The 26,778-nt window shown below is 37.6% G+C and overlaps 2 protein-coding genes across 4 annotated transcripts in view; one reads left to right on the forward strand and one right to left on the reverse strand.

The window, feature by feature from the left end:
* mark4a (MAP/microtubule affinity-regulating kinase 4a) overlaps positions 1–14,586 on the forward strand; it is a 30,318-nt gene extending 15,732 nt beyond the window's left edge. The window contains exons 9-18 of one of the 3 annotated variants that reach the window (XM_067408433.1): positions 1,189–1,308; positions 2,403–2,502; positions 2,635–2,744; positions 2,832–3,003; positions 3,088–3,299; positions 3,849–3,952; positions 4,059–4,343; positions 9,450–9,532; positions 9,953–10,021; positions 10,398–14,586. In XM_067408433.1, coding sequence (XP_067264534.1) covers positions 1,189–1,308; positions 2,403–2,502; positions 2,635–2,744; positions 2,832–3,003; positions 3,088–3,299; positions 3,849–3,952; positions 4,059–4,343; positions 9,450–9,532; positions 9,953–10,021; positions 10,398–10,771 — 1,629 coding nt within the window. In that variant the 3' untranslated portion in view covers positions 10,772–14,586. The remainder of the gene's footprint in view (positions 1–1,188; positions 1,309–2,402; positions 2,503–2,634; positions 2,745–2,831; positions 3,004–3,087; positions 3,300–3,848; positions 3,953–4,058; positions 4,344–9,449; positions 9,533–9,952; positions 10,022–10,397) is intronic. The other 2 variants (XM_067408432.1, XM_067408431.1) reach the window with 2 other exon arrangements.
* A 33-nt stretch (positions 14,587–14,619) lies between these two features.
* Positions 14,620–18,845, reverse strand: ckma (creatine kinase, muscle a). The gene is made up of 8 exons (XM_067408434.1): positions 18,689–18,845; positions 17,194–17,402; positions 16,911–17,065; positions 16,551–16,683; positions 16,237–16,408; positions 15,528–15,651; positions 15,251–15,440; positions 14,620–15,139 (listed from the first exon to the last, which is right to left on the reverse strand). Exons 2-8 carry the CDS (start codon positions 17,384–17,386, stop codon positions 14,961–14,963), a joined length of 1,146 nt encoding a protein of 381 aa, XP_067264535.1. The 5' UTR covers positions 17,387–17,402; positions 18,689–18,845; the 3' UTR covers positions 14,620–14,960.
* Between the last annotated feature and the right edge of the window lie 7,933 nt (positions 18,846–26,778).

Below are 26,778 nucleotides of genomic sequence, written 5' to 3' on the forward strand. Positions count from 1 at the left end.
AAATCAGACATATAATTACTAGAGGCAACAATAATAATCAAAAGATGAACATTTATTAATAAGCAATTTAATAAATGTTTATTATTTAACTATTATTAATTAAACATATTAATAAATGTTATTTTCCAACCTATTTTGGGTTCGTTTTAAGTGATCAATAAAGTGATTTTTAAACATCTGTTGAGTTAAATAAAACTACCCAGCAGGTTGGGTTAAAGATTCAACCTAACAGCTGGGTCAAAACAACCCAATCGCTGGGTTTGTCCATGGGTTTGTTGTTTTTAACCCAGAATTTTTTAGAGTGTACCCTTAAACCTACCCATACCACCAAAGCTTTCCCTAACCTTACCCATATCCCACCTCAAAAGCAGCAAAAGTGTTTTGCAATTCAATATGAACCCAATAAGTACATTGTACTTATTTTTTGATGTAAGTACATAGTAGTTAATGCCACCTAATATAAAGTGGGACCAATAATAATTTTTTAAAAATCTTACAGAGGAACTTTGTTTGTACTTTGTTTTAAACATTTTAATTTAAAGTTCTTTAAATCCTTATTTCTAAATTCTTTAGTATCTTACTGTCTGTGACACACCTAGCCAAAGTCAAAGAACTAGTGGCGACTGAAGCTGACTGTGTTGTCACCTCTCGTCGGCTGTATCTCAAGCAAAAAGCTGTGCTTGAACACACTGCAACTACTACAGGCGACTGTCAACTAGCACATGCGTTCTGAACCTGCGTGTAAGGAAATAACTGTCTATATCAGTGGGTTTCAATGGTCTATATGCGTCATTCAAATAGAGAAACCAAAACTGGTTATAGATACACAAACTTTCAAAGCGGCTCTTGTTTACCATTTTGAATATCAATCATGCTGATCAATTTCTTTATTCCATGTGGCTCATGCTGTTATGAAAATATTTGCACACTGGACTGCTCAGGTTAGATGACAGAAAATTAGAACAGCCTTTTGTCTGTGCTGTCTTGACTTCTTTGCTCGCTTTTTCAACACTTTTAATTTTTAATATACCAATTCAACATGCTGAATAAGCCAAGAACTAGCCCGACAGATGCTCACTGACAGCCCGATGTTGGTCGATGGCCAACCGTCGGCTTGGTGTGTCACGACCCTAAAGACCACACTGATTTCTCTTTGTCACACTGTTTGCTGATGCATGTGTTTTCCAGGAGCTGCGTGAGCGAGTGTTGAGAGGGAAGTACCGTGTACCCTTCTACATGTCTACAGACTGTGAGGGGATTCTGCGCAGGTTTCTTGTGCTTAATCCCAGCAAACGTTGCACTCTAGAGGTCAGTGATGCCGAATTAGTAATGCAGGATTGAATGTGATAAAGTGATATAATAATGTATAACTACTGCTTATCTAAAACATGGGAAAATCAGCATTTAAAGCATGCCGTAATATAAGGCTGGGTGATATGTCAAAAAAAAATCATATCTCTGTATTTTTGGGCTGAATGGCAATGTACGGTATAATCTCAGTATTTTATATATTTTCTATTTGAATTTTTAAAAAAAACTGTATTTAATTTTAAAAAAAAATTATTTCACATCCTGCCTAATATTGTCATGCAAACAATGTTCAAATTGAACATAATTAATGTAACCGGTGTAGTCTATGCTATACATTATGTGCTGAAAGAGGGGTCAAATCACATTACATTCTAATATTGTAACATTACAATCTAAAAACAAAATAATGCTTTTTAAAGCAGAAGTTAAATTTACTAAACTAAAAATGAAAATAGATAAAAATAAAAGCACAGACTAATTATTAGGCTATTTTGATTACCCTACAATAGTCACTTTAAAGTTACTGCTATCTTACACTACACTTAGCCTAGTTGTAGGTGCTAGCCCTCCCGAAACTCATAGAGATTGCACTGCAATGTGTGCAGTTTGAAAAAAAAAATCTTTATCTAAGTCTATGAGAACACTCTGGCGAATCCCCAAAAAGGGGCGGTACTCCACAGAACATGACTTGACGCTGATTGGACTATATATCCAGAGGCAGAACAAAGAGTCTACAACAGTGACAGCTAGTGTAACTCTGTGGTTGAATGCGATTGAAAAAATATGTCCATTTCGCACTTTTGGTGGTCCGTCACCCTATCGACCTAATGAAGAAACTGCCTCTTCTGGAGGTGCCTACTTTCACATTCATTGATACACTCTACCATACCAAATCCTAAAGCTGATACCAGATACATTATATGACCCCTCTCTGCTGAGCTATATCTCTGTAAAATGTCTGTGCTGTAGGATGTACAGCGTGCATTTGGTGGAAGTCGCCAAAATCTATTATTATTGTATGAAGTCAATGCAAACAAATGACTGAGCTAAGAAGTTTCTGTGTAGTCAGGATGCTGGTATTTTCTCCACAGCAAGTGATGAAGGATAAGTGGATGAATGCAGGGTATGAGGGCGATGAGCTGAAGCCCCACATTGAGCCAGCAGAGGACTATAGTGACCCCAACCGCATTGGTGAGCATGTAGACCAGTAAGAAACTGGTTAAAGTATTTTACTACTATTTCTATCTAACTGTTCTGTTACAGTGATGCATAGAATAAAGAGACTGATTGTGTCTGTTCTCACTGATTTCTTTGTCTTTCCAGAGATTATGGTTGGGATGGGTTTTACTACAGAAGAAATTAAGGACTCTTTACTCAATCAGAAATATAATGAAGTCACGGCTACATATCTACTGTTGGGCCTGAAGACTGAGGTAATACATAATACATGAGGTAAACAAATACTTGGATTCTGAGAGTTTATTTTTTATTTATTTATTTTTATTGCCGTTTGGTCATAGGATGGCGCTGAGTCACGAGTTAGCGGCAGTATGACATTGCCACGTGTGCGTCCAAGCCCAATGACCAATGGAACCAACAAACACTCCTCCTCATCATCTTCGTCATCCTCACACAGCAAGACTCAGCGCAGCGCCTCTACCTACCACCGTCAGCGACGGCACAGTGACTTCTGTAAGAGACACTTGACCTTCGACTCTAAACACAAACATACTCCTAATAGTTAATGATTATAATCATTACTAGTTTGTTCTGCAGGTGGTCCTAGCATGCCCGTGATGCACCCTAAGCGTAGCCCGACCAGTGGTGGAGATCGTGAGCTGCGTGAGAGCCGCATGCCGCCGAGGAAGGCCAGCTGTAGTGTAATGGGCAGCCGAACCCTACCACCATCTAGTCCAATGGTCAGCACCGCCAACAACCCCAATAAGGCAGAGATACCTGATCGGCGCAAGGAGATGACCGCCACCACAGTGAGAGAAAGTTCTATAATTTAATTATTATTTTATTATATATACACTATTGTTGAAATGTTTGGGGTCAGAAAGATTTTTTTAAAAGAAATTAATACTTTTATTCAGCAAGGACACATTGAATTGATCTAAAGTGACAGAAAAGACATTTATAATGTTCCAAAAGATTTCTCTTTCAAATTAAATGTATCAAATGTTTCTTGAGCACCAATTATAATAAAAAATATAGTAAAATACAAAATTTATTTTAAATTGTAATAATATTTCACCATTTTTATTATATTTTTGTGCAAATAAATGCTGCCTTGATGAGCATAATAGACTGAATCCTAAATATAAAAAATAATAATTTTGCATCATAATTCTTTTTTATTTTTATTTAACACTATAACTTTGTTTATTTTAATTACATTTTGATTTCTAGATTTTCAAGATGGTCTCAGACTGTTGGATCCCATTTTATGTGTATATGTGTAGCATTTTGTTTTGTATTGATATTCTTTATTTTGTGGGGGATTAGTGAAATATTGTGTGCCGTCTTCCTTGCAGAACAATATCCCAGGAAGTACTATGACCCGCAGAAACACGTACGTATGTACAGATCGTTCCAGCACTGACCGACACTCGCTGCTGCAGAACGGCAAAGACAACAGGTGACAAACACACACATTCACAAACACAGTCACACTCTGTCACTGTGCTGCATATTGCAGTGCACTGTCTGGCTCTCATTCATTGTCTGTGTCTGTCTCTCCTCAGCTCTCTGTCTCACCGCCTCCCTCCCACCTCTCCCTCCACTCTCAGTATTGTTGGAGCGGGAGCATCTTCCTCCTCTTCCTCAGGTGAGCGCTGTCGGCTGACACGTGGATCCACAATCCGGAGCACCTTCCACGGGGGTCAGCTCCGTGACCGTGTACCGCCCACCTATGGACCTCCGCCGACGTCGCCCACCCTTAGTCATGACGCTGGAGCGTTGCCGCCAAATGCCCGCAGCCGGGCCACCTCTAACCTGTTCAGCAAACTCACCTCCAAACTCACACGCAGGTAAGACGAGAAGCTCTCATCATACAAATTAAAATGTATGCATAGTTAAAATATCTCACATCATGACAGAAAACAGTGTTAAGCTTAATTTAGAATGGAAAGCTGTCTCTGATCCAGAGGTAAGTGATTATAAAGCTGTTTACACTGACAAAGATTTTATTGGTTGAGGTTGGTAGGTCACTGTACTTTTATTTACTACCGGGCATTTGGGCTGCTGGATGCAACAGTGTGTAGTGCATTATATAATAATCAAACTAAAAATATTCAGCTGAAACAAAACTGTTCAGCCAAAACTGTTTTGGAGGGCCGAAACGATCAAAACAGTGACATTTAACTAGCGTTTTTTCATGCATACAGTGGATAAGCTACAACAGATAAGCAATGTGGGCACATTTCACCGTGACCAAAAAGGAGGTTAAAGGTGCTCTAGAACTTTTTTTTAAAAAGATGTAATATAAGTCTAAGGTGTCCCCTGAATGTGTCTGTGAAGTTTCAGCTCAAAATACCCCATAGATTTTTTTTAATTCATTTTTTAACTGCCTATTTTGGGGCATAATTAGAAATGAGCCGATTCAGGGTGTGTAGCACTTTAAATCTGGTGCTCCACGCCCCAAGAGCTCACGCTTGCCTTAAACAACATAAAAAAAGTTCAAGCAGCTAATATAACCCTCAAAATGGATCTTTACAAAGTGTTCGTCATGCAACATGTCTAATCGCGTAAGTACAGTGTTTATTTTGATGTTTACACTGATTCTGAATGAGTTTGAGGCTATGCTCCGTGGCTAACAGCTAATGCTACACTGTTGGAGAGATTTATAAAGAATGAAGTTGTGTTTATGAATTATACAGACTGCAAGTGTTTAATAATAAAAAAATAGCGACGGCTCTCATCTCTGTCAGTACAGTAAGAAACAATGGTAACTTTAACCACATTTAACAGTACATTAGCAACATGCTAACGAAACATTTAGAAAGACAATTTACAAATACCACTAAAAATATCATGATATCATGGATCATGTCAGTTATTATTGCTCCATCTGCCATTTTTTGCTATTGTTCTTGCTTGCTTACCTAGTCTGATGATTCAGCTCTGCACAGATCCAGACGTTAATACTGGCTGCCCTTGTCTAATGCCTTTCATAATGTTAGGAACATGGGCTGGCATATGCAAATATTGGGGGCGTACACCCCGACTGTTACGTAACAGTCAGTGTTATATTGAGATTTGCCTGTTCTTCAGAGGTCTTTTAAACAAATGAGATTTATATAAGAAGGAGGAAACAATGGTGTTTGAGACTCACTGTATGTCATTTCCATGTACTGAACTCTTGTTATTTAACTATGCCAGGGTAAATTCAATTTTTGAATCTAGGACACCTTTAATGTACAGATATCATGGTACAGCGCTAAGGATTTTTTCAAATTTTTACTTGACCTCACCCAAAAATGAACTAACCCTTTAATAAATAAGATTATGACACCAAAAGCTATTAACCTAACTCATATAAATTTTTAATATTAAGACAAGTAAACAGTAATAAAATACAGATAATCAAATTACAAGCAATAGCACCAATAAATACAATAGAACAAACATAAACGAAATAAACGGTGCATTGATTTTTCAGGTAGGTCTAACAGTTATTTTAAGTTACAGAAATTGTATAAAGTCAATTGAATGTAAAACAACACTGCATATTCTTCACTGTAAAATTAACTGATTAACATTAGTGACAGACAGCAGCAGGTTTATTAGGCTGCTGTCATTTTGCTGTACGGATCCAATGTATTGTTATAGATGCGTTTTATTTCTCTACTTGTTACATTCACTTCAAGGTAGGGTAGACAATTTCAGAGAGCCTAGAAATAGCAAGCTAGCTTTAAAAGCATAAGATCCCACCCTCCCTTCAAAGTACTCTCCAAAGCCACGCCTCCTTCAAAACACATGAACGCACACAGCAGAGTCTGCAAAACATCATGAAAGACAGCATTAAATGACCTCATGTTTCAAAGCACATAACATTACAGTAATAATCAACGTATGTCACGGGTTGCCGTTTCTTAATTGTGGTTATTATGACATAGCATGAACGCAGCGTAAGCTTGTTGTTTTGGTTCTGGAGGAACTGTAAAAGGTGGCTGTGGTTTGTTTGTGGTGCTCGGTGACTGTATACAACTTTATACAACTCTGCAACCTTACAGAATGCACTAATGATGTGTGATGTCTGTGCGAGCAGGGTGCACGTAGGTATGGTAATACATAGGTTAGACCTGGTCCTGAGACTTCAACAGAATAGAAATGTACGTTTTAATATTTAGACCACTTTTGTTTTTGATTGCTATCAGGATGTGAAGAGAGTTTCAACAATTATAACAAAAAGTGATTATGAAAATCATTGCCTATCCTACCTTTAACACATAACTGACTATGTTTACTATGATACTCTTAAATACAGGCATTTTCACATAATTTTGTGTAAATTTGTTCATTCAAGTTGAAGCAGACGTGGACGAGAGGTCAATTAAGTATTTGTGCGCTGTTTGAGGTGCGGCTTTCTGTGCATCGGATTCAGATGTGTGTTGCGCACACAAAAATTCACACACAGTGTGTGAGTACAGATTGTGTTCTCCTTCGGGTCTTGTTGCGCTTGAATATTTAAATGGACAAGGCTATCGTAACGATGCCAGTGCTGCCGAATTGGGCAAGTGACTTTTCCATGTTGTGTCCCAATCGCCATTCTCGACTGTTGTCCTTATTGTCGAGCCCTGGATATATAAAATTTTATTTTTGGTTTTGGCTTTCTGCTAAATTTTAATTTTAATTGTACAAACAATTTATTTCAGCTCATCACTAATTAACTTCCTCCATCTCGCCTACACTGAACTACAGTATCTGACAAGAGACAGTGCTCCACTATCTTCACTCTTTAGTAATCATTACATTGTGCTCATTTGCATAAATGTAAACTTTTCTCAAATGAATCAAATCGCTGGCACTCTTGTAACAGGAAATCAACAACTGTTAATGAAAATTAATGACTTCTGGTTACTTTGTCAGTCACTGCAAGTAGCTTTTAGCTAATACTTGAAATGGTTAAATTTGTAAATATGGTTTTGACAGACACATTCTTGTAACAAATAAATGCATAGACTGGGTAACACATTACAAAAAGGTTCATTAGTTAACATTAGTTAACTACATTAGTTAACATAAACTAATAATGAACAATACATCTACAGCATTTAATAATCTTTGTTAATTATAATTTCAGCATTTATTAATGCATTATTAAAATCAAGAGTTGTATTTGTTAACATTAGTTAATGCACTGTGAACTAACATGAACAAACTATGAACAGCTGTATTTTTATTAAAGGGTAGTTATCACACACAGTTTCTACCAGTCTCATGTTAATCTTGAGTACATATAGAGTAATATTGAATCCTTCATATCTCCGAAAAGTCTTTAGTTTTATCACATTTATAAAAGATAGATATGCTGTACCGAGTCTTTCAGAAAAAAAGCTGAGCTTCTGGAGGCGTGCCTGCCGTCAGTGCCGTGGGCCGAGCTAAAGAGTCACGAGCGTGCGCAGCTTTTGTGTAGAGATCATCTGCAAGCTGTGACGTCATTATAAATAAAAGAGGAACAAAAACTTTCATGTGGTTTACATTGTATGCACTTGTGTGCCGATTGCCAACAAAACACAGACATTTGATGCAGTTTTATTCACCGCCCGCGATCTGCAAATCCAGCGTCGAACTGGGACTTGTTTACAAAGCATTCATCACCGAAATTCTGGGAACAAACAAAAAAAACTCCACTGTTCCCTTATGGTGCGTTCACACCAGATGCGAATAAAGCGTTAAGCGCGTGTGATTTACATGTTAAGTCAATGCAAAGACGCGAATAGACATCCTGTGGCGCGATGTGAGTGAGTGAGGAGGTCGGATAATCTGGCAAGTTGAAAAAACGGTCTTTACTCAATTTGAGCTAGGCTATTTAAATATACATATTGAGACTACAAGCTTGCTAAAGCCAACCAATTGAGCTTATTCACTGTAATTTACTACTATTTTCCTGCTGACAAGTTGTGTTTATTCAGAGGAAGTGTGCAGAAAGAAGTGGAAGTGTCTGAAGCGGGAGAGCCCCTCTCATGACGCGAATTCGCATCTGTTGTGAAGTGAATTTCTCGGCGAAAGAAGCGAATGTCACGCGCGAATGAAGCGAGTAAACTCAAAATGTTCAAGCGTCCAACTACACGCGAATAGCGCGATTTATATTTGCGCAAGTCGCGTCTGGTGTGAACGCACCATTAACGCTGGGTTCTTTGGGAAGCTGAAAAAGGTAATCTTTCCCTCACAACCAAAAACACACTCTTTTGGTGACATTGCTGAAAAATCAACGAAGCGTGTTGATGGGCGTGCTCTTGCTCTGGTTGATGTGTGCGTGTACGCTTATCAGTAAGGGCCCATACAAGGAATTCCGCCCTTTATTAGGTGATAAAAACTCGAAAAAAAAAAACTCCCCGAAACCGGAAGTAGTGTATTTGGCACAGAAATACTCTGTCATATGTCCAACTCGTGTTTTGAAACTTTGGCTTTAACAGTGTAAATAAGTCAGAATGCATGAAATAACATAAGACCCCCCCCCCCCCCCTTAACTAACGTTAACAAAGAATAATAAATACGGTAACAAATATATTGCTCATTGTTAGTTTGTTAGTTAATGCATTAACTAATGTTAACAAATGAACCCGACTGTAAAATGTTACCACTTAATGATTTTTCCTCAACACATTACTGCAGCAAAAAATGTGATTCCTTTAAAAAAAGTTCTAGAGTGCTACTTGTCCAATAACACTGGGGAATTCTCTCAGCTTAAAAGTTGGTTTTACACTCTCGCTTCACACCTTCATCATTCCTTGGCATTTTGCCTTTTTTCAAGTTTTCCAAGCTTACAAATGTGTACCTTTCCTAATCTCTCCCTCTTTGTTCTTAATTCTCTGTTACCTCTGTTCTCCCCATTTGCTCTTACTATCACTCAATCCTTCTGTCTTTGACTTTCTCTCTCTTGCTCTCCTCATTGTGCTTCTCTCTTCTAGGGTCAATCTTGACCCCTCTAAACGCCAGGGCTCTAATAAATCAGTGTCGGGTTGCACTCTTCCACAGGGATCCAAAACAGTTAGTAAGTTTCCCTGTATGCCTCTGTTTGCCTGTCTGTTGCCGCTGCACGTCCGTCTGTCTCTTCAAATGGCATGCTCGTCTGCATGCAGTGTCCTTTGCAGAATTGTGCATGTCTGATAAATATGTGGGGGTGAGGATAGCTTGGAGGATGCTGCATGGAGGTTTTGTCCCTAATCAGTTTGCAACTTTGCATGCATCCAGGAACATGCAAAAAAAATTTATTCGTTATGACCCGTTATACTTTGCCCAGGTCAGCATTGGGTTAGTCAGTTATATTGACCTAATTGCAAATTAACTGAGAGAATCTGAGAGGTCCAAATACGCATGTTCGCCTTTTTGTTAATTATGTTGGACTTGTGTTGCATGGATCGGACATTGTTGGGATAATGCAGATCATCTCAAGATGTGTACTTCTTTGCAGGGTCACAAATGAATCTGAGGGAGTCAGCAGATCTTCGATCACAGGGTGAGTCCTCATATGATACTACAGGTTAAGATCGAGAAATATCCAAATGAATTTTCTTTTCTTGCAGACTATAAGAACAGACTTTGTCAACAAAATGCATTGAATAGAATAATATAAACTTCAGCTGTGGATATTTTATAACATAATTGTTATACATTTAAATAATGCCAAAGCACATACACAAAGTGACAGGGAAAAAATCTTCCAATAATTAAAATAAAAATAATATTAATAATTAGTAATAGTAAAGAATATTAATAGCATTATAGAATTACATAAAAAATAAAATAAACCAGAAGAAAACAATGGGGATGAAAGCAATGACTTCTTTCTGAATATGTGAATATCAAATATGAGTTTTGCAGCAACTTGTTTTGTAAATCTATATCGGTCTTTCTAGTTCTCATGCTCTCTTTCTCTCTATTTCCTAGTGGCCATTTATCTGGGGATCAGAAAGCGTCCGAGCCCTGGGGCGGGGGAGGGGGGTGGGATGTAAGGTGTCGTATCTCTCGTCCCCCCCGGGCCCCTGCAGAAGTGGTACTGGCCTTGCGTGAGGCAGCGAGGGGATGCGGCTGCCAGGTCCGGCACGCTGGCCCGTTTCTGCTGTGCTGCAGTCATGGGTCAGCAGGGTCAAAAGTCGCATTCCAAGCTGAGGTGTGCCAACTGAGTGTGGGTCCCGCAGAGGCAAATGGAGTACGCTACACACGCCTGTGGGGGGCCCCCCTCGCCTTCAGGCACATTGCATCGCAGATCTCTAAAGAGGTGGAGCTCTGAGGGGACGGGGGAGGAGACTCGTAGACGTCCCCTCACTATATCCGCTGTTATAGCGAACTGACGTTGACCCCCCCCACCTATGTGTTATAGACTTAAAACTAAATCTGATCCCTCCTCCAGTCAACACTGAACACACATACATGTAAACAAACACAGTCACCTTAAAAGCACGGGACACTCAATATGGAAATCTAAAATACAAAAACAAGCACACCCCTACCATGAACAACATAAACCTGAGCGCTTCTTAACACAGATACACACACACACAAACACACACACACACACACACACACACACTCTGAACAGCCTCATTCACTGGATCTGGATTGAATCCAGTTTAGTATTTTTATTCTCATTATAGTCATGAAATTCTTACTTCAATAATTGATGTCATTCTTTTTTTTAACCACTTTTGTATGTTTTCAACAAGTCTTGACATTTTAAACGGGTCATCATTTTTATGTTTTTGTGATTTGATGTGTCTTACATTTCTTAATACAGAGTCGAACATTGAATCATTGACAATGTAGGACTGTAGCTGCCAATGAACTATATGCACAAATGTGAAGTTGGCAAACGTATCCTAACTTCATCATAGCTCACAGTGCCCACCCAAATCTACATCACATTCGCTGGCGACCACAAATTTGATCAGGCTGCAAGCCAACCATCTACACTTTGTTTTTGAGATTGTCCAAGCTAAATTTTATTCCCTAGAAAATCTGTTTTTCTGATGTATAGTGCCAGTTTACTTACTTCCTATCATTTTTTAATTTAGAAGAGACATTTAATGCCAAATGACTTTCTCTGACCCTTCTCGAACAGGCTAGTTGATTGGTTGGTTGTTAATCCTTCATCCCTATTTAGGGATCCTTTGCAAATAGTCACCTCTCCTTTTCCCCGGTCTTAGTGGAGTTGAGGTTATCACATGAGTGATTTTAGTGTTCAGTGTTATAAAGAAGACACGCTTCCTGCATTGTAGATATCTGATTAATTTTTATGTCTAGAAAAACACCTTTCCTATTCAATATTATTTAATCGTCAATCTAGGTATTCAGTAGAAAAATTAAAAATAGATTCTCCACCACCTCGAGTATTAAACAAATACAGAAATGGTGTTCGCATTGCAAAATATGTTGTGGCTTTGTAATTGCCGACATTAAAGCATAGTCAGTTTTTTGTCATTACAATTCCCAGGATTTACATTAGTACATTAGACTAAATTAGTATTGAAAAAATCTTTTGATCCCTTACCCAATCATTTTGGCACCAGATATCTAAAATGCAGGATGTTTTCATGCTGGAAGAAGTTCAGTGCTCTTACTAACGAAATGTTTTTTGGGGCAAATGCACCAACAGGGCTTTGAAATAAGTGATTTTTTGATTGAAGATCAGTTGAACTTGCAATCTTGTAATAATATGGCATCTGTATGGTTTTCATTGCAAAATATTAACAATGCTGTGTAACACAAACAGAAATGCAGTTTAAAAATGGACGTTGCGTCATGGACTGGCCCTGTTTTTGCTCTAACTCATGTTGGTTTTCAGCCATACACAAGTTTGTCTCTTTAACAGATTGTAAGAATGTTATTATCAATTTAGCAGAGATTTAATTTGCAGGTTTGAGACCTGAATCGAGGATATATGCTGCTTCAGATTGTTTTTATGGGTAGAAATAGGTTTGTTTGTTTGGAGCTTATCTGTTTTTTCAAATAATCCTCTTGGCTTGCTTTTTGACCAAACCAGTTCTGGTTTTTGTTGTATAACGAGGCCTAGTTTTGCAATATTTGTCAATTTGCCAAGCACAAAACGAACAGCAATTAACAACCGAGGGTGATCAAAATGTAATTGTGAGTGGTGATAATTGTGCAATAGCAATAGATGTTACTGTCATGTCTAGAAGTTGTTTCTACCTTAGTGTAAAGCCATGCTTTGGCCCTGTTGGTGCTGCCAGCCTGTGGACGGTGAGATATTGAGCAAGTACATGGGTTTAAACAATTTGGTTTTTAGTAAGGAAGGTGTATAGGACACTTGCTAGTTCAGTTTGGATAAACATGTTGATTTGATATGGTTGGTCTGTTACTTTTTGATCGAGGAGTCATTGTGCTGTCATGTGTGAAATATGTTGTAGATACTGAAGGATTATATGCCACTTTCTCCATGTTTGTGATGGCATCTCCCTCTGTTCATGAGAGGGAGTTGGATTATGGTACAGGAAACTTGATTTCGATTTTGTCTGCTGCAAGTATGTCAAATGCTTTGACTGACACCACAGGTATTGCTGTGGTGCTTCACCTTTGACCTTTAGCCAGACAGTGAGCCTCCCAGCCCACCTTGCAGGTCTGCCATCTCATCGTCCATCCACTTTTTGTTGTTGACTTTATTTTCTGCCTTTGTGCCACACATTCACAAAGACACCCAGTTTCTCCTCGTCCGATTGCTGAGTCACTGGAAATCCTTGTGTCATTGTTCTGTCTGCTCTGTGACTGGACTCCTGTTGTGGAGACACTTCCTGTTTCAAACTGAACAGGGTAAAGACTGCACGTCCTGGACCAGTCTGACCCGGTCTCCGCATCAGACCGGCTCTGTCTGGTTTGGACTGCTGAGATCTGTATCTGTTCGACGTCCATTAAGACCTCTGTGCACTCATGTTGACTTGAATCAGCTGCATCCTACAGCTCTGTGGGGTTGTACCCATGTTTGGCCACTGGAAGGCGCCAATGTCTTAAATGTGAACACTTCGATTTGTGTATATTTGCACAGGTACTTAATTTATTTTCTAGAATAATTATCTTGGGAGAAAAAATACATGGTTTATATCAGTCAGACTCTGGCTGTATATAAAGATTATGATACTGATGATAATATTGTGAGTATAGTATATACAGTATTTTAGAATTCCAGGTTAATTCATAGCTAGAGCAGAGACCCTCTGCTAGCTCTCCAGACGTTTCTATGTGTGCTGAAGTGAAACACTAACCTGCAATCCTGCATGATTCAGAGCAAGGATGGAGAAAGAGAGACTACATATGTGAAATAACAGAATGGGCAAAAGCAAAAGAATTTGAGGGAGAGAGAGAGCGTGTATGCGTGTGCATGTATGTGTGAATGTGTGCGTCTGTGTATTGCGCTACTCTTTTGCCCTGCCTCCCTCTCTCTCTCTCTCTCTCTGCTGGTAGGAAATGTTTGTGTGAGAGGATTATGGCAGACTTTTGCTCTGGCAGCCGTACTTGACCTGGAGTGAAAGTGTGTCCGTATGAATGAGCTTTTCTTAATGTCATTTAAAGGCATTAAAAAGAGTATTAGGGAGAATTGCGAGCTGGTGTGCCGTGCGCGTCACGTCTGAATGGCAAATCCCTCCAGTTCAGTGTTGTGCTGTCTGTGACGTAAACTGTCTGCTGTGACATTGGGTTTCTCATGATGCATTTAGCTAATATGCAATATGACAAGACAGAAGTCAGGTGGACAAACTATATACATATGAGAGAGCAAGAGAGAGACAGAGAGATTAAAACATTGATGCTGTTTGCAGAAAGTAATTTTTTTCCCCCAGAGGTGTGTTTGCACCTCTGGCCAAATATTAAAATGGAAACAAAAGATCTTGAGAGAAAATAAACTTCACTGATGTTGGCATCTTTGCTTGTGTTCAGTTATTGTTTGGTGTTTGTGTTTTATCCTTTTTTCTATTGGTACTTTATTTGGTACCTGATTACAAGAGATGGAATTATTTGTATCATGGTTATGTTCAATTCAATTCAGTTATTTTTCATTTTTATCTAAACTGAACTCTCATTAAAAAAAAAACTGAAATATATATTCTCACAAATATGCTCAAATACAAAATGTCTATGTGTTTTATGGGGTATGTTTATTTAAATACAACTTGATTGATTCACACTTTACAACCAAGGTTGAAATTGAGGTGAAGCCGCGACAACAGGCACTCGCACCTGCGCCGGGAATCTGATCCCAAGATGTTACCGACTGAACAGGAAACAAAGTGGAAAAAAATTGATGGCAAAATGACATTGAAAATAAAGAAGAAGGGGAAAAGGAAAGCAAGACAGATGCAAAGGCTAGACTGTCTTTTTGAGCAGCAGTTTCCTCTGCATTGATGTTAGATCGCAATGATGGACTGTAAAAAAAAAAAAAATACAAAGACGAAAAAAATCGAAGGGTTCCCGCTTTACTTCTGGGCAGGGATCATGCTGTCGATGGACTCGCCCTTCTCCAGCTTCTTCTCCATCTCGATCATCAGCTTGACGCCATCAACCACACACTGCACCTGCTCAACCTCTGAAGAGCCCAGACGGTCAGCATTGGAAATGTCAAACACTCCACCGACGGAAGCGGTGTCCACACCACCTGAGAGAAACAAATGAAGATGGAACGAGTGAACAACTCAACAAATGACACTGATGTTAACGTTTTACTATGCCTTGGCATTTGTATAGTATGTTCTGTGTGTGTGTATACCTGTGCCACGCTTCTGCAGGCGCAGTCTGGTCAGGATCTCCTCAAATTTGGCATGTGTGCTCAGCTTGGGCAGCTTGACGTGGACACCACCACGCAGTCCTGTGCCAAGGTTGGAGGGGCAGGTCAGAACGAAACCAAGATGCTCGTTCCACATGAATCCATGGTTGTGCTTCTTGAAAATTTCCTCGATCTGTCAAAGCAGAACACACACATGCTCACATTCTGCAGGTGACAACAGGTTTATGTGTCTGCATTTATGTGTGCATGTTCTCCATACCCTCTGAAGACCAACGCAGAAGCGCTTGAACACTTCCTTCATGTTGCCACCCTGCTGCATGGAAATGACACGCAGATGATCCTCCTCGTTCACCCAGACCAGGAAGGTCTTGTTCTCATTGTGCCTGTAATTGAAGCATATCCATTTACATTACAAAACCTAATTTATATCACCCAGCTAATATAAATGGCCTTCTACCAGACACCAAACATGTGGCATTGTGCAGAATTATTTTTGTTAAAAGAGAAAAAACAAAGTAACTGGCAATATTTTCTAAAGTGTGAGTTACTCAATATTAATGTTGATATTACACTCGCCGTCATGCTGTTGGTGTGGCTATCATCACAGAAACTGCATTCTATTTATTCTACATTCTATTATTTAATATTAATTAAATCATATATTACCTTTGTCTAGTCATTTGACTAATATGATGTGTCTCATTTCAAAGGTCACATTTGTTGGCCTCATATGTCATTGAGGCTGCCTCATTTCAGAAAAGTAACCATTATAAAATGGACTGTTATTTCTTTCTTACTCTGGAATGTAAAGGTTACATTTCTAATGTGAGGCAGTCTCAAAATAATAAAGAAATGTGTCATTTTTATAATGGTTTCCTGAAATGATAAAACCTAAACAGTGTATAGGGCTGTCAAGTGTGCAACCTTTGAAATGAAATACAGCAGTACATAACTGTGATTCGACTCACCAAATGCCTCTAGCATCGGGCCAATCACGGGCCATACCAGCAGCCAGCAGCAGGGGGGAGACGGGTTTGTCAAAGAGGAAGTGGTCAGCGATCAGCTGCTCCTGCTCGGCATCAGTCATGGACTTCAGGGGGTAATACTTGCCCTTGAACTCTCCATCCAAGCTGTTCAGAGCTAGAGAAGTAAAGAGTGCCTAAACTTATACTGATTCTTATGCATTCTTCAGATTTCATTGTTATATTCAATGCTTTTCAATACTATAATAGTGTATAATAATACTGAAATAACACAGATGTGTGCTGTAATGATGGCACACCTTCAACAGACAGCTTCTCCACAGCTCTGCGCTCTCCACGGCTGTTGTGGGGGGGCAGGGCGTATCCCTTGATGCTGCGGCCGGTACGCACACGGCTGCTCAGAACGTAGTTGGGGTCCAGGTCATCACCACCCTACAAATTTACATTTCAGAACAGTCCCAGTTATTGTTAAATAATAGATTCTGATTAGTTTAGAAAACCCATGTGGTTTGAGATATTTATTTACTAGCTCATATTTCAAATTATTCAAGTAAATGAACAATTGAGGTCAAGAAGACTTAATTAGCTTACTGCTGTCTCTTCTCAAGGATCATCTGTAGCCTATGTATATTGATATTAACTTTATTTCTGTTCTGTACCTTCAGGTTCTCGAAGTTGAGGTCGGTCTTGTGCTTGTCAGTTGCCTTGTATCCATTGTGGCGGTCGGAAATGATGGGGTCAAGGAGTTCCTTGAAGACCTCGTAGGACTCCTCGTCACCAGCAACGCAGCCGACGGTCATGATGAAGGGATGACCTGGAGAAAAATATCATCTCTTCAGTATATAGGCCAAAGAAAACATGTTGTCCTTCTTGAACAAATCCTGGTTTGTTTGAGGTAAATACTGTATGTGGTAAGGATGTGAAACTGATGTGTTTGCTCACCTGGGTTGTCAACACCGGTCTGGATGACATCATCCAGTGTGTACCCAGTGGGGGTCTGCTTGTCCCTAAGCTTGGCATAAATTTCCTTAGTCAGCGCCTTGGCCATGTGGTTGTTATGCTTGGTAAGGTCTGGATACTCTTCATCAGCTGAATAGTTCAGCTTGAAGTTGTTGTGGGTGTTTCCGAAAGGCATGATTGCGTTTCTAACACTGCGCATTGGACAAAGAGAAAGTGAGAAAAATTATTTGCATTTGATTTCTTGAATTTTCATATATTGCTTCCAAACATGCACATCTCAACTTAATTTTATTAATTCTGCTTGGTCAGTTTGGATGAAAAGTTTACTCAACCAAGTGTGTTAAACCTTGCTGCCTGATTGCTGCAAACACTACAGCTTCATGTTTATATGTATAAAAAAGTAATAAAATTTCTATTTTAGTATACCCAAATGGTTTCAAAATGTGTTTACAGCATTCAGTGCAGAACCTTAACTGCTAAACATCAGCTTCCATTGGATTTGGAAGAATGAGACACCTGTGAAAAACAGCTGCACACATTAAAACAGTCTGCCTGGTGTCCTGGCAACCCCCACTCGAGGTCCTCACTTGTTATATGATATATCTGATTGTACCAGGAATGGGAGAGACGCTCTCAGGTCTAAATCTAGGCAGATCTATTTTTACTGTGGTGTTCACTCCCTCCCATTACTTTCAAATAATCTCGAACCTCTGCAAAAAACATTGCAATGTATTCCACATAAATTGTCACATAACTTTGTGTTTTTCAAGTATTCCTACATGGTCTGACCAGAGTTTCCTCATGTTAATCATGTCATGGTTGAGTAATAATAACATTTTGATCAAATAAAGTCCTGTGCAACACATACAAAACATAACATTGTCATTTGAATTCTTTTGAATTCATCTCTGTTTTGTGAAATATACAACTATCAGAATATTCTTGCATGATTACCACAAGATTTTGTTTTAAAAATAGCCAGCAGAGGGAACCTATCCCATATGTGTCAGTAAGAGAAACAGAAGCACATCCCATTTTTTTTATGGCTGTATCTGATCCGAGCTGCTGCATATCACAAGTTTGACATCTGCTCCCACATTTAAGCACAGGTCAATCAAACCGAGAGCCCTCATCCAAAATATTTAAACATGCACAAAATTAAAAATATATTAACATTTTCATAGTAAATCCAGATGCCTTTGAAAAAGAGCATGCATCTGCTGTCATGTTGGTGTGTATCATAACAGTAAATATGCTATGTTTTAATCAAAGAGCATCTGACTATGAAGATTTTAAAATTTTATGCAGCCCCATAAATCACTTACATTTTGCTTTTCTATTTTATGGAATATTCCACTAGAATAGTTCTTACATTTTTCTCTCAGTCATTTTATCTTCTTTAATTTTAATTATTAGTATTATTATACTTCTCTCCTTGCAGTGAATGATACTTATTCAAGAATGTTGATGTCTTTACCTGCACAGTAGACAACAAAAGTGGTAACAGTCCTTGGGATCAGATCCTGTTCACCAAAGCCGAAATAGGGGTCACCCAAGCAAGAACAGTCCGATTAGGGTTTATATACCTCCAAACCCTGCAAGCCATTGGCTGGCCCATTTTAGAGCTCACTGAAATATGATTGGCTGGCCCTGGTCTCCTATGCCCTGTTTAGTGTAAGAAAGGCTTCAATTTAGATCCTAGGAATCTTAGATGAGGTGGCAGCTGTGGGTTGTGTCCCCCCTCCACTCGCATATCCATTTACACTTCCCACCCCATACATAGCTTTCCAGTAGGGTTTAGGTTGGAGGAGGGGTGATGGGGCATGAAGGGTCTGCCATGCTAAAAAGGCTGAGCAGCACTTTTGCCAAACATACCATGGATATCAGAAGTGCTCACGTCAGGCCAATGGCTTTGGAAAAAAATCACCTGGTAGGCTCAGTCCATCACATGATTCTTGGTGCAAATTCACTTAGTAGTTTTGCAGGTGAAGTTTGTTGCAGTGTCACATTTAATTTACTTATCTGTTCATGTTGGATGCAGCATGTATGCATTGGGGGTAAAAGGTCATCATCAGACACATTCGAATGAACTAAAAGTGTGTCAAGAAATTAAGTCAATTTGACACAACACAAGCAAAAACCCCATCCCCTAACCCTAACCATGATTGTAAATAAAAACAAACATAAAATGTTCATATGATCAGACGAAATCATACGATTGTGCCACCTCGTGCAAATTATTACAGATCTAATTGTTGCAGAGAGAGTGTTTTTATGAAATGCATCATTATCATAAAATATCTTGAACTCTTAGTGTTTGTTCTATTCAGACACTGTTGTGTCTTTTTTAAGTTATTGTAATTCAAACAGAGGTATTTCCATCTCTCAAGTTTCTGTCACTCACACGCATACATGTTCTCACTCAGGGAGGCACCGATAGTGTCCCCAGCACTAGAGTCTCACTGGATATTATGGGTAAACCCCTCCCACAATGTATCTGTCTAGTAATACATTCAGCTGCAACTTGTATAGTGATACAATGTAATTCGTTGTAAAGATTTAAGTTTAACAGCATAGTTTCATTTTATCTTTGTGCTAGGACTCTAATGCTAGTCTAAGTGTCTCCAACATGGCACCAGTTGTGAATAACAGGCCTGCCATGGCTCACATGCTCCCAGCAGCTGTCAAGCATGCAACACATACACATATCAAAACAGCTTATCATACAGAGATGAACGTTTTAAAGTTTTTTTATTTGCTCCTCATACTGCATTCCTGACTCTGACTTTAAGATATAAAGTCGAAATGAAACAGAAGTTGCAATAGTATTTCTTCCCGTATTTAAGTTGGTAATTGATTGGATTTGTTAGAAATATTGCTATTGCTGTGATCTCATGAGAGTGACAGGTTGTCCTGCCCTCACACCAGTAAACATATCATCAGAGAAGAGAAAAAATGTCACTGGAAGAGGGAGGAGAATTTATTGTGATTAAAGATTTAGGACACATGAATTAAAAAAAAATAATGGCATGCATTGATAAATCATTAATCATAAACACTGTAATATTCCATAAAAAAAAAATTGATTTCATGCTAACTTTAATGTGGCTCCAGACATATTTTTGAAAAACAGTTAATATTTGAATAACAATATTTAAAGACTGGTTGGTTGGGGAGGGCCGTTCACCGTCGCCTTGCCCTCTGGTGTCACCCCATGTCCCCTTACTCACACAGCTGTCTGCTGTTTGTCCTGCACAAATCAATCAATCTATAAATCTATCTATCTATCTATCTATCTATCTATCTATCTATCTATCTATCTATCTATCTATCTATCTATCTATCTATCTATCTATCTATCTATCTATCTATCTAATCATGTTAAAATTACATTTATTACATCAAAAAACACTTTTTTTTAGAAGTATTAAGAAGTATTTTAGAGGAACACTGACATTCAAAAGTTTCAGGTCAGTAAGTAATGTTTTTTGAAAGAAGTCTCTTATGCTCTTCAAGGCTGCATTTATTTAATCGAAAATACAGTAAAAACAGTTATATAGTGAAGTATTATTACAATTCACTTTTTTTTATTTTAATGTATTTTATGTATATTAAATGTAATTTATTCCTGTGATTTTTCAGCAGCCCTTACTTCTGTCACATGATCCTTCAGAAATCAGTCTAAAATAGGCTAAGAAAGAACAGCATTTATTTGAAATATAATCTTTTGTTACATAAATTCTCTACTCTACTCAGTTTTGATCAATGTAATGCATTCTTGCTGAATAAAAGTGTTAATTTCCTCAAAGAAAAAAAAAAAAACAGCCCAAATTTTTGAATGGTAGTGAATGCGATGCCTTCCCATCTGACTATTATTTTGTTGACTATTTTCTGTGTATAGTCATGTCTTCTCTTTCTAGGCCTGTGAAGTGGTGTCAGAATGGTGTGTATGTGGGAGAGGGGGTAGGTTGTGTAACATTAGTGTGCTTGCATATACAGTGTAAGGACAGAACCTCATTACAGCTTCAGCTACTACCGGACAGTTACACAACAAAAAGTGAAGACAGAGAGAGTTTTTTTCTCATTTACATTTCTTGCGACTATGTACTGGAACATGCTATGAAATCCTAGTGTGCAATATCAGGTTTTACTTTTTTCTAAAGTTAACTGAGAAACATAGAAACTAAAGCCTCAAATTATCTGTGTAAAACATTGGCCAGCAAAGAAATATTGTCACTAAGTGGTGTAAGATGCATGGTTAGGTAATGAGCTAGAATGTCGTTTGTACTTATTACACATACAGAATGTGGAAGTGGAAGTGAGACTTGGACTTGAGAATGTCTTGCATGGAATCTCCATGGAGAATTATATGTTGTGTATATGTATCTGTGGGTCCGGGGAGGCCATGTCATCATCATGTTCTGTAGTCTCTCTTAACAAGCAGTGGTGGCTAATAATATACTTGGCCTTTGGAAGGGCAGCAGGTAACCTGAGTCTAAACACTCCATATGACCTTCAGCCAAGGCTGGTTTTTAAGGTAGAGCATGTATGCATGTCTGTTCTAACTTGTACTTTTATGCACAATTTTGCTTTGTCTCCTTAGGATGAATCACTTACTGCATACTTCATTTGTTGCATAATGAATATGTGTAAATGTGCATGTGTACTTGTACATGCTTGTACAGACGGTCGGGTGCTGAATGAGCTGAAGGTCTCACAGGTCACCTGGAATGGAGTTGAATTTAATTTTCGATTCATATAATAATCAGACACAGAAGTGGTAGGGATAAAATATGCACAACGGTACACACTGTGTCTAATTGCATTACAGTTTTTTTCAGTTGCTAACAAGCATTTGCCAATACTTACCTTTTTCTAAACTCTTAACACAACACACCTACATCACACAATTAGCCAAACAGTTAATTTTCTGCCCAAAACCATATTTTGTTAAATAAATACAAACTCTACATTTCAAAATGCTAAGAAACCTTTTTCTACATATACTTACTCTTTCAAAAAACAACCTGATTCAAAATCGAGTCGTTCTGTCAAACACTATAGCACTAGTTTTCTATCCAACATGAACATGTAGTCAAACATAGCACAATGACTTTCAAAATACTAACAGTTAATGGCATTATGAAAACTGCATTAATGTTTCAGTTCTACCTGCAGAAAATATGAAATCCATTGTTTTTAAAATTCAGTTTCCTTTTACTGCAGTAAAAGTAGATTGATTACATGTAAGCCATTCTACATTTTTGGTTGAGTGTTAAATGTGTGCATTATTGCCAACATACTATCTAGTAAATGAGAACTAAAAGTACTAAAAGTAAATGAGACATTAGTTTATACACTCTAAAAAATGCTGGGTTAAAAACAACCCAAGTTGCGTTGAAAATGGACAAACTCAGCGATTGGGTTGTTTTAACCCAGCGGTTGGGTTAAATGTTTGCCCAACCTGCTGGGTAGTTTTATTTAAACCAACTATTGTTTAAAAATTGCTATATGGCTAGCTAAAAATGAACCCAAAATAGTTGGGAAATTAAAAACCAGATGCAATTAGAGGCAACAATAATAGACAAAAGGTGAATGTTTATTAATAAGATTTAATATTTTATTAATATAAATTTAATAGTTTATTAATATTTATTTATTATTAACAAGCAATTTAATTAATGTTTGTTTAATAATTATTCATTGAACATTAATAAATGTTCATTTCCAACATACTTTGGGTTAATTTTAATTAAGCAATACAGTAATTTTTAAACAATTGTTGAGTTAAATAAAACTACCCAGCAGGTTGGGCAAACATTTAACCCTACCGCTGGGTTAAAACAACCCAATTGCTGGGTTTGTCCATTTTCAACCCAACTTGGGTTGTTTTTAACCCAGCATTTTTTAGAGTGTAGAATGTGCAGTAGAAAAAGAAGAAGAAAGTATTGCTCTAGGCAGCCACTGGTCAAATGTGTCTCCTATGCAGAACTTCATTTGGTTGAAATCTCTTTCTGGGGGTGGGTCTGTTTTTCTGTATTTACAGTAGTGTATTTTGTTTTATTTTTGTATTATTTCTGTGTTACTGCATTTACTGTATACTGTACTGTAAAGTATAGTACTCTGATGTACAGTATTGAGTTGATGTCATTTGTAACCTTTCAGTACTTTCATTTTTGGTTGTTGTGAAAACCTTTGTTGGAAAAAAAACAGAACAAAAACTGTACACTCTAAAAAATGCTGGGTTGAAAAAAAAGTTGGGTTGAAAATGGACAAACCCAGCAATTGGGTTGTTTTAACCCAGCGGTAGGGTTAAATGTTTGCCCAACCTGCTGGGTAGTTTTATTTAACTCAACTATTGTTTAAAAATTACTGTATTGCTTAATTAAAATTAACCCATTTCTGACTTGCTGTGTTTACGCATTTGTAAACAAGATGAGAAAGATCCATGATTTTGGCATGGGGTAAGCTTTTATGAAAAGAGAATTGAAGCATTTTAGAAACGTGTTAATTGACAGCATTTTGTGTGAAATGACATGAATGATGACTAACGAGTAACACTAGTCTAGGCTGTGTATACATCCGGCCATGGAACTGCAGCAATATCCGAGAAACAGTAAGCGTCCATATTTATTTTGTGACTGTTTCAAGCATGTGGCATCAGAAGGGTGGCATCTCTCTTTCTATCTCTCTCGCTTTACAACGCTCTTCCATCTCATCCTCCGTCTCTCTGTGTCTCTCTGGGTTGTATTGCATTGACTCAGCAAAGGACTCAATCAGTGAAGTTGATATAAATCAGAATTTGATGCTTATGATTAATGGCAATACTTACACTCTAAAAAATGCAGGGTTAAATATGGACAAACCCAGGGATTGGGTTGTTTTCACCCAGCCATTTTTTTTCAACCAATTTTGTATTTATTTTTTTTAGCCAGCAATACATTAATATAGTAAAAGGCATGTTTTTGCTCACCCCCAAATAGGGGCAAATTTGTGGGGTATTTTAAGCTGAAACTTGACCAGACCAGAGACTTATATTACATCTTGTGAAAGAGGGCATAATAGGTGCCCTTTAACCCAACCTGCTGGGTTTGTCCATATTTAACCCAACTTGGGTTGTTTTTAACCCAGCAGTTTATGCATATGAATACAGTTTAAGTAAACTATTTAAAAAAAAAAAAGCAAAATGATTGCACACTATGAAACTGAGTTTTTAATAATTGTATAATTGTAAAACTATATGTTAAGAGTGCTTTAAATGACTTTCACTACACATGTGCAGTTGATAGTTCATGAACTTGCGAACAGCTAAGCCGGTCTGAAAAAGTCAGAATACATTACAAGAATATACTCACATACAAAGAGATAGATATTCCCCTTTCATATCCATAGTAGTGTGAGTCTGCTAATGGACCCACAGATAATTATTCTGACACCTGGTTCATACTGTTTCACATCTCTAAGTGTGTGACTGCAGTCTAGCCACTTACATAAGTACATAAGGAGTGTATCGTGTGTACATTTGGCATGTGTTGTATGAAATGCAATATGACTGAGTGTACTAATGTGCAACTCCGTGAGGCCACCAGTACACAGTGTGCTTGACCAACTTTACATATTATTTACATAATTACGCAGGATTTTTCTAAATAATTTTACACTGCATATGAAATATGTAGATTTTGAGAAAAAAAATGTACAGCTTTATTTGTGGATTTATTAAGCTTAGTTTACTTTTCCTGAAATTTGTTGTATATATTGCTGGGTGTGAAAAAAATAGCCTATTGAAATCATAATTATTTTTAACCAATATCCCAAATTGAAAATGACTGAAAAGTCTATTGCAAAAGAAAAAAAACTAAAATTAACCTGAAATTATTTTATTGCAATTTATTTTTAAATAATTAGTTTGATGTGTATGCTTATTTATTTTGTGACACATTCTTTTTCTCGCTCTCCGTGATTATGTGTAACTGCTGGACTTTCCTCATGAAATGCATGGTTTACCACATCCAAGTGATTTTACTGATGTTTGTGTGGCTTCAGGTGCATTTAGAAGTTTGTTCTGAGCTCAGACAGCAAATGAGTGCAAATTAAACCATATAAAGTGATGTTATATTTGTGTTTCATACCCTGTAGATAGAGAATCCTACAGCTGCCAATCCTCAAAGACAGAACAACCATCTCTCCCTGATGGCCATCTGCTGCCACTGCAATCTGAAAACAAGAAAGGAGAGAGATGTGAGGATTATGAGAATGTGATAAGATAATCAATAAGATGAAAGAGTGCATCATTAATCATTTATTAATCAATAATTAACTACTGATTTATGAATTAAATAATGAGGAAGTTTTGTTGCTGGAGTTTGTTTTGTCCCTTTTGCTCCATAGAAGCTCCCTTTATCTTTTGCTCTAGAAAATTTTATTAAATACAGCCTGCAAAACTAACCTTGACTCTGCTGTGTTATGACATCCTTAAGCAACACAGGAAACTGACTAAACTCTGTATAACAATGATGGTGTTGTGAGAATGTTTCTTTTCTCTGTATGCTTGTTTAATAGATGATTAATGAGTGGATGTCTGTGGGAACAGATGGTTTGGTGTTTGTCTTCAGATTGTTTTAAAAGTCCCAGGCCTTTGTTTGTTTGGCAGGGCTCAGGATTTCATCTAACAGGGAGTTAGATCTTAAGCAGTGAGTATATGTTATCCATTTGAACAAAAACCACAGCAACTGACGTGATTGTGGTTAAGAGGGTCATCCAGAAGTGCTTTTTCCAATGTTGGCTTCTGGGTTGTGATTTTCCCTCTTCTACTGCTGCAAAAGATGTGGTTGTTGATGTGATCAAATTAATCAATAATTGAAGCTGTAACCAGAGCTGGGTAGTAATGGATTATATGTAATCTGGATTACGTAATCAGATTCAAAAAATAAAGTACTTGTAAGCTAAACTACTTTAAAAATACTCATACTCAGACTACAGTTACTTTTTTATGGATTACATGATTACATATTCTTTACACAGTAGCAGTAAGTTGTTCAAAATTAATTGATTCTTCTAATTTTTCATTTTTTAACGTTTATTTTTTTCATAATAAACCTGCCGCTTACATAAATTCGTGATTCTTCGAGTTTTTCCGGTGGTGAGGAATCATGCACAGAAATCAGCAACAAGAAGAATATTTGTTTTTGTAATGCTGTTTTCTAAATTTACTTAATTTTATTTAAATATGTTTCAAAACCATAAAATGTGATTTGGTTTTATTCAGTGTTACTATCACTACACTAACAGGTACATTAGTGTTAGTATTTTGAGGTATTAACTGTCCATACATTGCACTTTAAAAAGAATCTATTGAGGCTCTTCTTGGTGAATAGAACATATTTTTTGGAATATATTTTTCTTATCTGTCAAAAAACCAAGATTATCCTACAATACACGCAAGATCAAATAAGCGTTAGCACAAAAGTAATCTAAATGTAATCCAAAACTAGTCAGAATCGTTACCAAAAATGTGTTATCTAAGAGATTATATTACTGATTACAAATTATAATAAGTAATCTACT

This window comes from Chanodichthys erythropterus, chromosome 13 (assembly GCF_024489055.1).
Source record: "Chanodichthys erythropterus isolate Z2021 chromosome 13, ASM2448905v1, whole genome shotgun sequence".
Taxonomy (NCBI): Eukaryota; Metazoa; Chordata; class Actinopteri; order Cypriniformes; family Xenocyprididae; genus Chanodichthys; species Chanodichthys erythropterus.